General features: G+C 34.6%; 2 protein-coding genes across 2 annotated transcripts; both read left to right on the plus strand.

Annotated features, from left to right (window-relative positions):
- The first annotated feature begins 224 nt into the window (after positions 1-224).
- On the plus strand, positions 225-1,351 carry LOC121248667 (transcription repressor OFP8-like). The gene has a single exon (XM_041147208.1). It carries the CDS (start codon positions 342-344, stop codon positions 1,251-1,253), a length of 912 nt encoding a protein of 303 aa, XP_041003142.1. The 5' UTR covers positions 225-341; the 3' UTR covers positions 1,254-1,351.
- A 6,619-nt stretch (positions 1,352-7,970) lies between these two features.
- LOC121248058 lies at positions 7,971-9,263 on the plus strand. Its single transcript, XM_041146413.1, has one exon. The coding sequence runs from the start codon at positions 8,329-8,331 to the stop codon at positions 9,067-9,069; it is 741 nt and encodes a 246-aa protein (XP_041002347.1). The 5' UTR covers positions 7,971-8,328; the 3' UTR covers positions 9,070-9,263.
- Positions 9,264-12,382: the final 3,119 nt, after the last annotated feature.

A 12,382-nucleotide genomic window follows, 5' to 3' on the forward strand; every position in this document is an offset into this window, starting at 1 on the left:
TACAGATTATGCATACTGTCATGAAGGAACAGAAAGATGTTGGTATTGCAATAAATATTATTGATGGTTTTTGATTATAAAAAAATACAAATAATAATTTAACAAATTTAAATATTGGGCTGCCTGCCTAATTTTCTCAAGTAGAATTAAAAGAATAGGACGAAGACAGCGAGCAAAAGTCGCTCTCAGAGCCTTTTAAAGTAAGACCGCTTTTCTCATGATTTAAAGAACATCTACTAGTTTCGATTTTCTCATGCATCATCCTTCTCTATATCCTCTCCTCATAATAACACCGCCGTCTCTCTTCCTAAGTCTCTCCCGGCCCACGCAAAGCCTCTCGCATGGAAAACCGATTCAAGCTGCGAATCTCTCGCTTGTTCCGAGCCTCAATCGGCTCTTGCCGGTCTCGAAACCACTCCGACGTTGTCGAAAAAGCCGTCTTTGTCCCACAAAACCACCAAAAGTTCCACATGATCGAGCCCGCCTTGTCCCCAAAGCATCGAGCCTTTCGCTCCATTTGCAGACCCAAACCTTCCCAAACCCCAGAAATCATTCACAACAGCTGCATAATACCTGCCAGAGAGTTACTCTCCAGAAGGAAAGTCTCTGAGCCATTTTCGCCTTTCGCATCGGCCAACCCCGCCGGACGAACTTGCCGGCCTCCTGCGTCTCCAATCTCTCCCTTGAATCCGTTCTTCCAGTTCGGAGATTTAAAGTTTAAGCAGAATAAGAAAGGCTTAGATAGAAGCAAGAATAAGAAGAAAAAGAAGACGACCCAGATGAAGAACAAGCATGCAGAAGCCTTTCCCTTTAGCTCTTTTTCGCAGGAGGATATGAGTTTTGGTGGGTGGTGGTATAGCAGCGAAGAAGACGAAGATGAAAGAGAGGACGAGACCGACACTCTTTTCTCTTCCAAGAGCCTCTCTTCCGATTCATCCGAGTCTCAGCAACGTCGTTCTCGTCGGAAACGGTACGGGGCTCCGCGGACTGCTCGGAGTTATGCTGGGCTGGGCCTAATGCCAATGCAGGGGAAAGTGAAGGATAGCTTTGCTGTGGTGAAGAGGTCCAGCGATCCGTACAACGATTTCAGGACGTCAATGGTGGAAATGATCGTTGAGAAGCAGATGTTTGCGGCCAAAGATTTGGAGCAACTCTTGCAGTGTTTCCTGTCTCTGAATTCGTACCATCATCATAAGATCATTGTGGAGGCGTTCACCGAGATATGCGAGGCTCTGTTTTGTAATTGGTCTTGAAGAAAACCGTCTTTGTTTTCTGCGAATGCTTAGTCTTTCTAGGAAAAATGTTAGCCAGAAAACTAACTTCATTAATGGATATCCTCCATTTTCTCCAATTCTCTTGATCAAGTTTTTACTGCCAATCTTTTCATTGTTTCGTGTAGCCAACATTTTACAGAGATCAGTGTGGGATTTTCTTGCTTTAGTCTTTGATTATACAGCGAAACAACCGTGTTTGAAAAGACGAAGAATGTGGCCAACATTAGAAGATCAGGAAGTAGGATATGTCCCGCCCATAAGCAAGGACGTGAATAGTTGTTGATGCTTTAAAACAGCTAAAAGTGAAATGAGAAGACAAAGCCACGGGTGTTTCATGTTTCTTAACCTTTTATGGATAGGTCCTGGACTTTTCAACATAGAAATTGAAAAGATGTGGATGGGAACGATTGTTTTGCTTGATTTGAAAACAAATGCGCTCCGAAAAACATAAAAGGCTGTCTCAAATTCTTGCGTGGTTGACTTGAATCACTTGTGAAAAAGATAATAAGCTCCATCGTTATCCTTTTTACTGCTTGAAAGCCAAAAAAGCCTCTTTTTACTTCTTGGACTTTAAGAAAACCAGCTTTACCTTTTTTCCCTTTGAAAATAACTGGTATGAGCTAGGATTAGAACATTTGAAATCACACTCATAGAGATCAATATCATGATACAATATTCTTGTATAAGCTAACAGAAAAGGGAAAGTTTCTAATGCTTGTGAACGACAAAGGATGATATTCAAACATCCTAGAGTAATAAAAGACCAAAAATGGTCAGATCTCCTTGTTGGCACGGCAATTTAGCCATGATTGGCACGACACCCGTCGACAAACAAACAACAATTTAATAAGTTTTCAAATTGCTGGTAGATAAAAGACAAGTTATATGATGAAGAGTTAGGTACATGCAGATTTGTTGTGTTGTTAAACCATTTCAGATTTAATAATACAATCCATTTGTCTCCATTATATGGATTATGGGGGGAAAAACAGCACAAACCAAACATATATAGCCACATGTATCCTAACATCGAATAGAGTTCAATTCTTATAGCATTATGTCCTGTTGTCCTTGAGCCGTTTGTGTTTCAAATAAAACATAACCAACAAGGGAGCTCAAAGCTGGTAATGACAGTAATAGTAATAATAAAAAAAAAGAAAGACGCATTTGATCAGGTCTCATTGGACAGCATAACTAGCTTTGATACTACACTAAAAAAGCATCAATGGTGGGCTGGCAATGGCATGCATCAGGTTTTGTTTGAACATTTATATTAGAAAGAAGAAAAAGAAAAGAGGAGTTGGTATCTAAGAGGTATAAGGAATGATGCACGAACCCCATTAAACGAAACAAAAAGCTTTTGAAACTGAAACGTCGTAGATGCATGAAAAGTCCTTTTCGAAGAATTGATGAGAAAGGCAGAATGGAATGAGATAATATGGGAGGTAAAAATTAATGTTTTGAGGGATTTACTGAGATAGAGAATATTATGAACAGCAAGAAAACCTCTTATTTTGTAGGGGACCATGTCTGAGATTGATAGCTGTTTTACATTGCATGTGTAAAAGGGATGGATGGAAAAGATAAAACAAAAGGAAAAAAAAGAAAAGAAAGAGAAACGATTTGTATAAATCTTAAATAAACAAGCCTTAGGATTTTTTTTTACAAAAGAATTATATGAAACTTGTCTATTTGGAATTTGTATATGGGGTGAGAGAAGATGGATTTTGGGTGTCTGGCTTCTCTGTGTTGGGTGGGTGCAGTGAGCTTTCTATGGCAAATCTGGGATGTCACTTTTGGAGCAAATGACAAACTGTGAAGTAAATTTGTTGTTGGCATTCCAGATATAGGATACAAATTAAAGAGTGTCTGTTTATGGCAGCAGTTTCTATTATTTTGCTCAGTTTCTTGTCTATTGGGTTAGCATTCTGGTTAAGGTTCACGATTTTGGGTTCTCGGGCCTCTTCTCTCTCTCTCTCGCTCTCATACACAATTACACACTACAGAACAACAAAATAAAGGAATGGAACAGGTGCAAGCGCAAAGTGATCAGGTTCCGATTGTCCAACATAGGACCAACCCGGTTCATTCCGCCTTTCGGCCTCGGCTGGGCCATTATTTGGGGTTTCAGCTAAATATGGTCATTTACTAAAGATCCCAAATCTACCGGAGCATCCTTGCTACCGAGCTGTCTTAAGGAAAACAGCAAAAGAAAAGCTGAAATGGAGGTTTGGGCACTTGGTTTAGCCCAGAGATAGCACCCATCAAAGGGAACTCCAGTTGGGTTGAGTCAATACATTGGGCTTCATTACAGGCCAGGCCGGGCATGAGAAGGGATATGAATGTAATGTTTAGGGTTTGTTTGGAAATAGATCTCATCTCAAAATTATCAAATTATCTCATTTCATGTTATCTTATCTCATTCTTAAACATAATTTAAATACAAAATTTTCAAATTAATCATTATAATTTTTTCAAACTTTCAAACAAAAAATAAAAAATAACTTGACTTTTTCAAATTCAAAACAAAAATAATATTATAAAACTATGATGAATTCTATATATCAGCTACTATTCATTTTCGCACCCTATACCTATAGTTTTTTTTTCATAGTGTATAGAGTGTGCGGTAGTAAATAGTGGCGATGAGAAGAATTTATCTTAAACTATATTCTAATAATATTTTAACTTTATAATATTTTTTATTTAATTTTTTTCCTCTCATTTCTCAAAATTTAAAAAATACTCAACTTAGGCCCTGTTTGAATTCAAATATAGTTTCATCTGATCTGATATGATCATTATAATTTTTTTAAATTTTTACATAAAATATAATAAATAATTTAATTTTTTTAAATTTTAAAATAATAATAATATTAAAATATAATATTTTAATAATTTTTTATTCACCTCATCTCATTACTTAAAACAGCCTTTAAATTATTTAATTATTATTCCAAAGTATAATATCGATAAAATTTTCATTTGTCACTCTCCAAACCAACCCTATGAATAGCCCTATGGGCTATGGGGGTGTTCTGCACAAATCCTGAGCAGCAAGGGACCAGGGTTGAGAGCCGTGAGAGCAGCCGCTAGGTCACACTCTACTGTCCAAGTGACGTGGACGGGTTCCAACTCTAGAACGCGTGGCCTAATGCCATTGGTAGGAGTTGATAGTATAGCACAACTGTATCAGTCGGGTAGGCCAATAGCCGTTCTTTAGTCTTTATCATCAGCTGAATATCATCACTTTTGTATAGTACAGAGTATTGTAGCCGCCGCCAACAACAACCGCGTATTAGGTTTACTCCACCAGCCAGCTAAACGGCTAAGTGCATGATGTATTGACATTAACACTCTGATTAATATTCTTCTTCCGACAATCAATTCACTAACAAAAAAAGATGCGACATGTTTAAGAAAGGAGGGGGACTCAAAAGGAAAAATATAATTGTAAGTAATTATGCATATTAATATATATATCTATTTAATATGATTGATTAAAAAATAAATTTTATTAAAAACAATACTAATTTAAATTTAAAATATGAAGGTAACAATATTAATATATAAATTGGTACGTAAATTTACTTGTACATAATAAAATTCGATTTAAAAATATAAAAACTTGATTAATTAATTTGTTAGTACTTTTTTTTGGGTTGAAAGTATGGAAACATTAAAATCAGGAGAAAACCAACGCATGTATGCATGGCAGGATGATGAAAATATAGTTTACAAAAAAAATGCTTCTTTGTGATCAATTATTTCTTATAAAAATAAATATTTTTTATTAAAATGAGTTTATTTTCATTATAAATTAATAGCTATTATCATATTAAATAATCAACAAATACCTCTGCATATATAGTACGAACATATCTGAAATTTTACTTCAAACTTGCCCAACTATTTACGAATTAGCCACTTCTATCACGATTTCACCTCCACGTCCAGTTTCAGAGAAAGGGATATATGACCTATAAGAGTTTACAAGTTAACATGATATTATTATTCGTCGTGTGCGACCATCAGTATTGTGTTAGATGTGTCAATATGTAATTAGTTTATAGATTGCTTTTGATCTCGTGAATTTTTATGAGGATGTTGAATATTGTGCATGCAACGTCTATATTGATTAGCTTAAGAATCATCTTGCATGCATGGTGTGTATTGGTGCATAAGTTTAGATATTGATATAAAATTTTAACATGATATATATATATATATAGATAATATAGATAAAAGTGTGTAAAATTTGCTCGAAAACTACTTATTTGTGACCAGTTAATTCTAGCGAAATGACTATTTACAGTCAAAATGAGTCTGTTTTGATCACAAATGGTCTTTTCGTCGCAATTAAATAATCAAAAAAATCCGTTTTTCTTGTAGTAGCTCTGTATGACAGTATTTAACATTTGTTTGTTTTTTCACCACAAAAGAAGGTTTTCGTGTCATGGCCGTTCTCTAGCTAGCTAACCATATCAAAGATGTTACACACAACAAACTTAAATGTTTTTATTTAGAAAAATTCTCCTCATCAGTCACTATATATTTACCATTCTATACCTCACATACTATAAAAAACACTTTTACATTATGAAAAATTATAAATTTAGAGTATGAGAATAAATAGTGACTGATGCATAATATTTTTCTTTTATTTAATGTGTGTATTAATATTGGGTATTATACAAAGGAGGAGTACTAGGCAGGAGGTTACGTATATGAATTCTAATCCTTAAAATCTTTTTTTTTTTTTTGGTACATCTTTTAGTCCTTAAACTGTAGTACGTAGTACTTTATATTCATTTCTAAAAAGTTTTCATTGTCCAAAAAGGATATCTTAATTTTGACACTTAATTCCCACAAAAGTTTTTACTGATCATATTGTTATAAAAGAGAGAATCGATTGTCATTAATTTAATATTACACGACTTTCGAATGGAAAATGTAGAGGGGAGTGTTGAGAGAGATCATCAGGTTCAATTAATGAAAAGGTGGATGGGAGATTTCTTTTCGAGAAGTCATTCCCTCCCAAAAATGTGGGCCGGAAAGCAGTCCCATGCATACTGCTTTCAGAAAAAAAAAAGGAAAAAAAACTCCCCGACGCGAGTTTGACCCTTAAAAATGATAAAAAAAGAAAATCCTAGTTTTTCTAATTAATAATCTACAAATCTTTCTCAATCCCTCAAAAGGATTGTGGGAAAATACTCATGTAGATGAAAAAGGCTTAATCTTAGGTTAAAATTAATGTTATGAAAATTACATTATGTGAGCTAGATTAACGTACAATATTGTAGAAATATACAAATCATGACATAATATTTAAAAAAAAAAAAACCCGGCCTCTAACGTCATTTCTTACTTTTTAAGTTCTGTCTGACCACATTACATGACTCATGTCGTACGTGGATTGGCTGTGCACCACAATGTTTGAATCTCTGTCAATGTCAGATGAGTAATGTTAATTATAAATTTTAAATAGATAAATTTTATATAAATTTTTTATAAAATAATGAATCTTACTAATAAATAATAGTTTTTTTTTTATATTTTTTTAAAGTGAAATCTATTTTTTTATAAAAACTTATATAGAGTTTATCTATTTAAAATTTGTACAAATTATTTCTTATATGTTCAACGTTTGAAAAAGAAGCAAGCTGGAGTGGTACTGGAATATTATTCAGTGATTAATTAGTATATATTTTATACACAGTATTGTTTTATTAGAAATTCTATTTGGAATGAAAATTATATGTACAGTTTTATTAATAAATAAAGATAAAAGAAATAATAATATCGTTTTAAAAAAAGTATTATTATAATTTTAAAATTTTTTTAAACAAACTGTATGAATTTACATAAATGAAGATCGTATATAAACTAACTCTTGTTTTATATATACCTGCATTACAATCCCTTTTGTTCAATCATCAGCACAGAATAATTTAGTTTGAAAAAGAAGAACAAGACCAAGTCCAGCTAGCTAGCCATCCGTGATTAACGGGATGATAATCGCACGTGTAACAAATATTAATAAATTTCTAATTGTATATATCAATCTGAGCATTCCGATTGAAACTAGGACTTAATTAATGTTGTGCGAAGACAGTACATGATAAACAAAGTAGACTATACATCATCTATTTAGTATGAATTATTTTATTATATAAAATATACTATTCATATATAACTTAAATAGCATTTATATATATATATATATATATATATATATATATATATGCTCTTCTTTCTAACTTAAAATTACAGTACTGACAGATGGATCGAAGGCCAAAACTCCCTTTTACCTGGATTTCATTTCACAATCTATCGACCCAGCTTGATCGGTACTGCATGGAGGTAGGTTCCGTCTAGCTAGGTGAATGCCAATGGTACTAAGGAGTGTATAAAATTATACGTACCCTCACGATCATGAAATACAAAGATGTATATAAGCATTAAATCCAATCAATTAGTAAGCCGGCCGCTAGAGATGATGATCTGCGATCGAGCGAGAGAGAGAGGCTCAATTCAACAACCACGCGGGGACGCACCCGCTCCTTTCATTCTCCTAAAGGTGCTACACACCAACTCCACCATCAAAAGTAAAAGCAACGAAACTATCTTTATTTATTTATTATTGTATATAATTGTAAATGGGGCTCAATTCACACGCTTTCTTCTATACTTGACACCTTCATGAGAGAGAGAGAGAGAGAGAGAAAGAGAGAGTGAGTGGGGACCCGTTTGGGAAGCAAGAAGAAAACACAGACAAGAAAGGAGCGTGTGAGGACAAAGAGAAAAACAAAGTGGGGATGATGCAAAGGAGAGAAAGAAATTGAAGGAAAAGCCCGTTTTCCTAGAGAAAGTTAAACAACCTTTCACTGGCTCCTCCATTTCCTTTTACCTGTATAAAGAAAAACCTTCACGGAAGATCATCATCAACAAGAAGCCAAGCAAAGATCATCGATATTTGTCCGACTTTTCTTTGCAGAGAATATTGGTAGAATCAACCAACAAACATCTCATCTAGCTATTATTATCACCAATAATGCTGCTACGAAACTCCATTTCCAACACCAAGAAGTTCTTCCAGAAAACCCTACAAAGCTTCAAGTCTTTGTTTTCCGAAGGCTACCAAAAGCTTCCCAAAACCTCTCCTCTTAATCCCTTTTCTTCCAGGGCGAGCGCAGACATGAATGTCCAGCCTAGTTACAAAGACTTGGACAAGTTCTACACCGACCAATGGGAGTCATCAGATAAAGATCACATGAAGATCATGGCAAAGAAGGGAATTATCCAGAAGCAAAGTACTATGGCATCATCAACTCAACAAGAAAAAGAGGTGTACGGTGGGAGCTTCTTGAAGTTTTCACAGGCAACTGCAGTGAAGAAGAATCATGTAGATCGAAGGAGATCAGAAGAATATGATCATCATCATAACCATCATGAAGATGATCAGATAAAAAGCATACCCTACCAAAGGAGGAGACAAGAAAATTCTTGTTCTAAAGGAATGATGATGAGAGAGGGTGGGATCAGGACTTGCTTGGTGGCGCAAAAGCTAAAGGAGATGGAGACGTTGGATATGGGGAATGTCGATCATTTGTTGGACATAGAAGAGGTTCTTCATTACTATTCTCGCCTCACTTGCCCCGCCTACCTCGACATAGTTGACAAGTTTTTCCTGGACATTTACGAGGAATTCTTTGGTGCTGCAACGATAGCTTTAACGCCAGCAAGCAGCATCAATTCAAGGCTGAGGCAACGACGATCGGTGATGAGGTCCTAGACTTTCTCTTTCTTGGAGAAATTTGGAGAGTTATTGAAGGAAACTATCAGGGAAAACTTGGAGAAATATAACCGATCAAGATCGACCTGTGGCCGGAATTCTTTTCTTTGCACTTTGTGAATCCATTTTTACTTTCATTTTAAATTCACACTCTTGTCTTGATCTTTGATTGATTAATCGCTTTGTTCATAGTCTTGTGCCCGTTGTCGAAAATTGTTTGGGTGTTTCTAAAGGTGATTTAATTTTCTTTAATTCCATGATTATTAAGCATCGACGTACAATTAAGGATTTTTTTTTCCAAAGAAAGTTCGATATATTATAATTAAAGAATACAAAAATACATTAGTAAGGATCATAAGGAGACCCCCACAAACACCATTTCTTAATTAATGCATTATTATATAAAAAGAAAAAGAAATGAACCCTAGAAACAAATGAATATTTCTTGTCCCTCCCTATTAGGAGGGAGCCGCACAAAGTGATATTTTTTCTACAATCGAGAGTATATAGGATTGTAGTTCCATGACTATAAGTTATGGTGATTGTAGTAACTGCATTTTATCTTGAAATGACTGTTAGGGAAGTTCACCTTCATGATCCTATAGCCAAATATGATAACTCTTATAATAAAAAATCAGTTAAAAAATCCAAACTCTATTGTGTTATAAAACTCCACACTCGCCCATTAATATTGACGGTCGGGTATATATCTTATAAATAGATTGTATGATTGTAATTTTTTGAGTATCCATTTTCATAGATGAAAAAGCAGTAGTTCTATCCAATACAACACCTAGAGAGGGGGTGAATAGGTGTAGTTCAAAATTTTCTTAGTCTACTAAACATATTGACACCTATACAACTAATCAAAAATATGCATCACACAAGTAATCAAAGCAGAGATTTGTTCACGGAGTGGAAACTCATTTGAAGAACTTCTTCAAAATATAAAATCACTCTGGATGTAGGTCACCACCACAAATCCACTATAGAAATATAAGTTCGTTACAACCAATTTAGAAACACTCACAAAATCTTTGTAGTAGCTAAATCTTGGCTTGCAACTCCATAAATAACCCTTTCTATAGTATCCCACAAGAACCTCTCGATCTCTGCAGCATGGCAGCTCCGGAAACCTTCCGGTCAATGAATACGTCCACTTCAATGGACTCTATAGTGTTTTTATCTTGAGTGTGATTTGGTGAAGGTAAATCTTCCAAGAGTTTCAACTTTGAATGAGAGAAAAGTTTCTCTCAAATGCTCTTGAAAAGAAATTGTGTTTTTGCTCTGTTTTCTTCACCCAAAGAATATAAATAACCTGTTCTATTTATAGTCCCAGCAAGACACGACGCTCAAAATCATGAATTTTAGGTTGTCTTGAACATTGGCTCGAGCGAGGTGTCAAGCGAAGGTCGAGCGCACGTCGAGCGAACCTCTCTAGATAAGTTTTGCTCGAGCACCACGTCAAACGCAAATCAAGCGAACCTCTCAGAATGGGTTCTGCTCGAGCGCCATGTCGAGTGTACCTTGAGCGAACCTCTCTGGATAGGTTCTGCTCGAGCGCCACGTCGAGCGCACCTTGAGCGAACCTCTCTGTATGGTTCCGCTCGAGCGCTGCGTCAAGCGCACATTGAGCGAATCACTCTGTATGAGTTCCGCTCGAGCGCTGAGTCGAGCGCACGTCGAGCGAACCTCTCTATAAGGTCCCGCTCGAGCGCCAGTCAAGCCATGTTGAGCACACTTCAATCTTTTTCATATTACACTGCTTCAACACTTGTTACAACTCAATTTTACACAGATTTTCACAAGAATATGCCAATCAACTAATTTTTCTCTCAACAATAGAAAAATAATATTTACCATTATCGTTTTCTCATAATTTTTTAGGTACATTAATTAACCAGTTGGAAGATAAGACGTATATGATGATAAATAAATTTATAATCATTTGATAGCACAAGATAATAATTAAAAGGATATTGAATAACATATTTTGATAATTTTAGATTACCAAATATAAAATATATGATAATTATTAAAAACATAAAGTGCAATCATTATTTTTTTTATTAATAAGGGCCAGGATGAAAAGATACCTCCTTTTTGGGTTACTATTTCTTACAATTTTCTAATTAGAATATGTTTTACAATTTAGAGATCGAGAGATGTACACGCATGCATGTAGATTTTTCCGTATATGATAGTATTGAGTGAAAAATAATTTATACACGATATTTTTTATAATATATTTTACAAGAATGTATTAAATGAAAGGTAATTTTGTAAATAAAAATAACATTACTTTATAAAAGTACGGTTTTTATCTTATAATATTATTATAAAATATATTATAAAATGTGTTGTGCATGTATATTACTCAAAATAAAAGTGAGATGGGTGTGAATTACCTCGTGTACATGGCTGGCCTTCACTCAGTCTATTATTTTCAGTGGATCGAATCACGTACATGACGTTGCAAATATCGCACAAGCAGCTTACTTTCATGCATGTTCGGATTACCTAAATGTTGCGACAGAAAGAATTAATACACAATCATTAATTGAAAATCCTGTAGGTCAAACAAAACCTAACGCGCGCATTTCACACTGTACATTATCATAACAGTTTCCCAATATTTTTTTTAAGTTCTCTTAATTAAAGGTTTAATTTTAAATGAAGGTAATTAAAAGTATATATTAATTCTTTGTTTTATTTTTATTTTTTTAATTTTTGATTGTTTGAACATGTAGCTTGCGTAGTTTTGATAGTTTAGAATGCAGCATGTAAAACCAAATAAATTTTAAAATGCATAATGGCAAGTACTGCAGTACTACTTATTCATTTTTTAGATTATTTTCAAATATTGGGGAAATTGGAAAATAAAAGGTTTTTTTACGACAGTGAAATGTACCAATTTAGGAACTTATATATATATATACACACACTCACACTAATACTCATGAGAAAAAAAAAAAAAAAAAAACTACATTAAAGAATTCGAAAAGCACACCTAGTCACACCCAGCCTTTAGAATGCCTAATTAATCAACAGTAGAGACAAAGTTTAGCACGTTGATTTTCTTGAGTTTAATGGGCTGAAGCTGCTCAAGGTCGGGCCGGGGCCAGTAAGCGTTACATCAGATAGATAGAACAGAATTTGTGCACGCTGGCTGACAACGAAAGTGGGCATTAATGCCAAGCTGGCCAGATCCACTGAGCTTTCACAAGTATTACAGATCATATCATACCAATCAGAAGATTGGAGACAAAGCTATCAGTTTGTAAATTTGAAGTTATAAAAGAGAGGATGGACT

The sequence above is a fragment of the Juglans microcarpa x Juglans regia genome, chromosome 2D (assembly GCF_004785595.1).
Source record: "Juglans microcarpa x Juglans regia isolate MS1-56 chromosome 2D, Jm3101_v1.0, whole genome shotgun sequence".
Taxonomy (NCBI): Eukaryota; Viridiplantae; Streptophyta; class Magnoliopsida; order Fagales; family Juglandaceae; genus Juglans; species Juglans microcarpa x Juglans regia.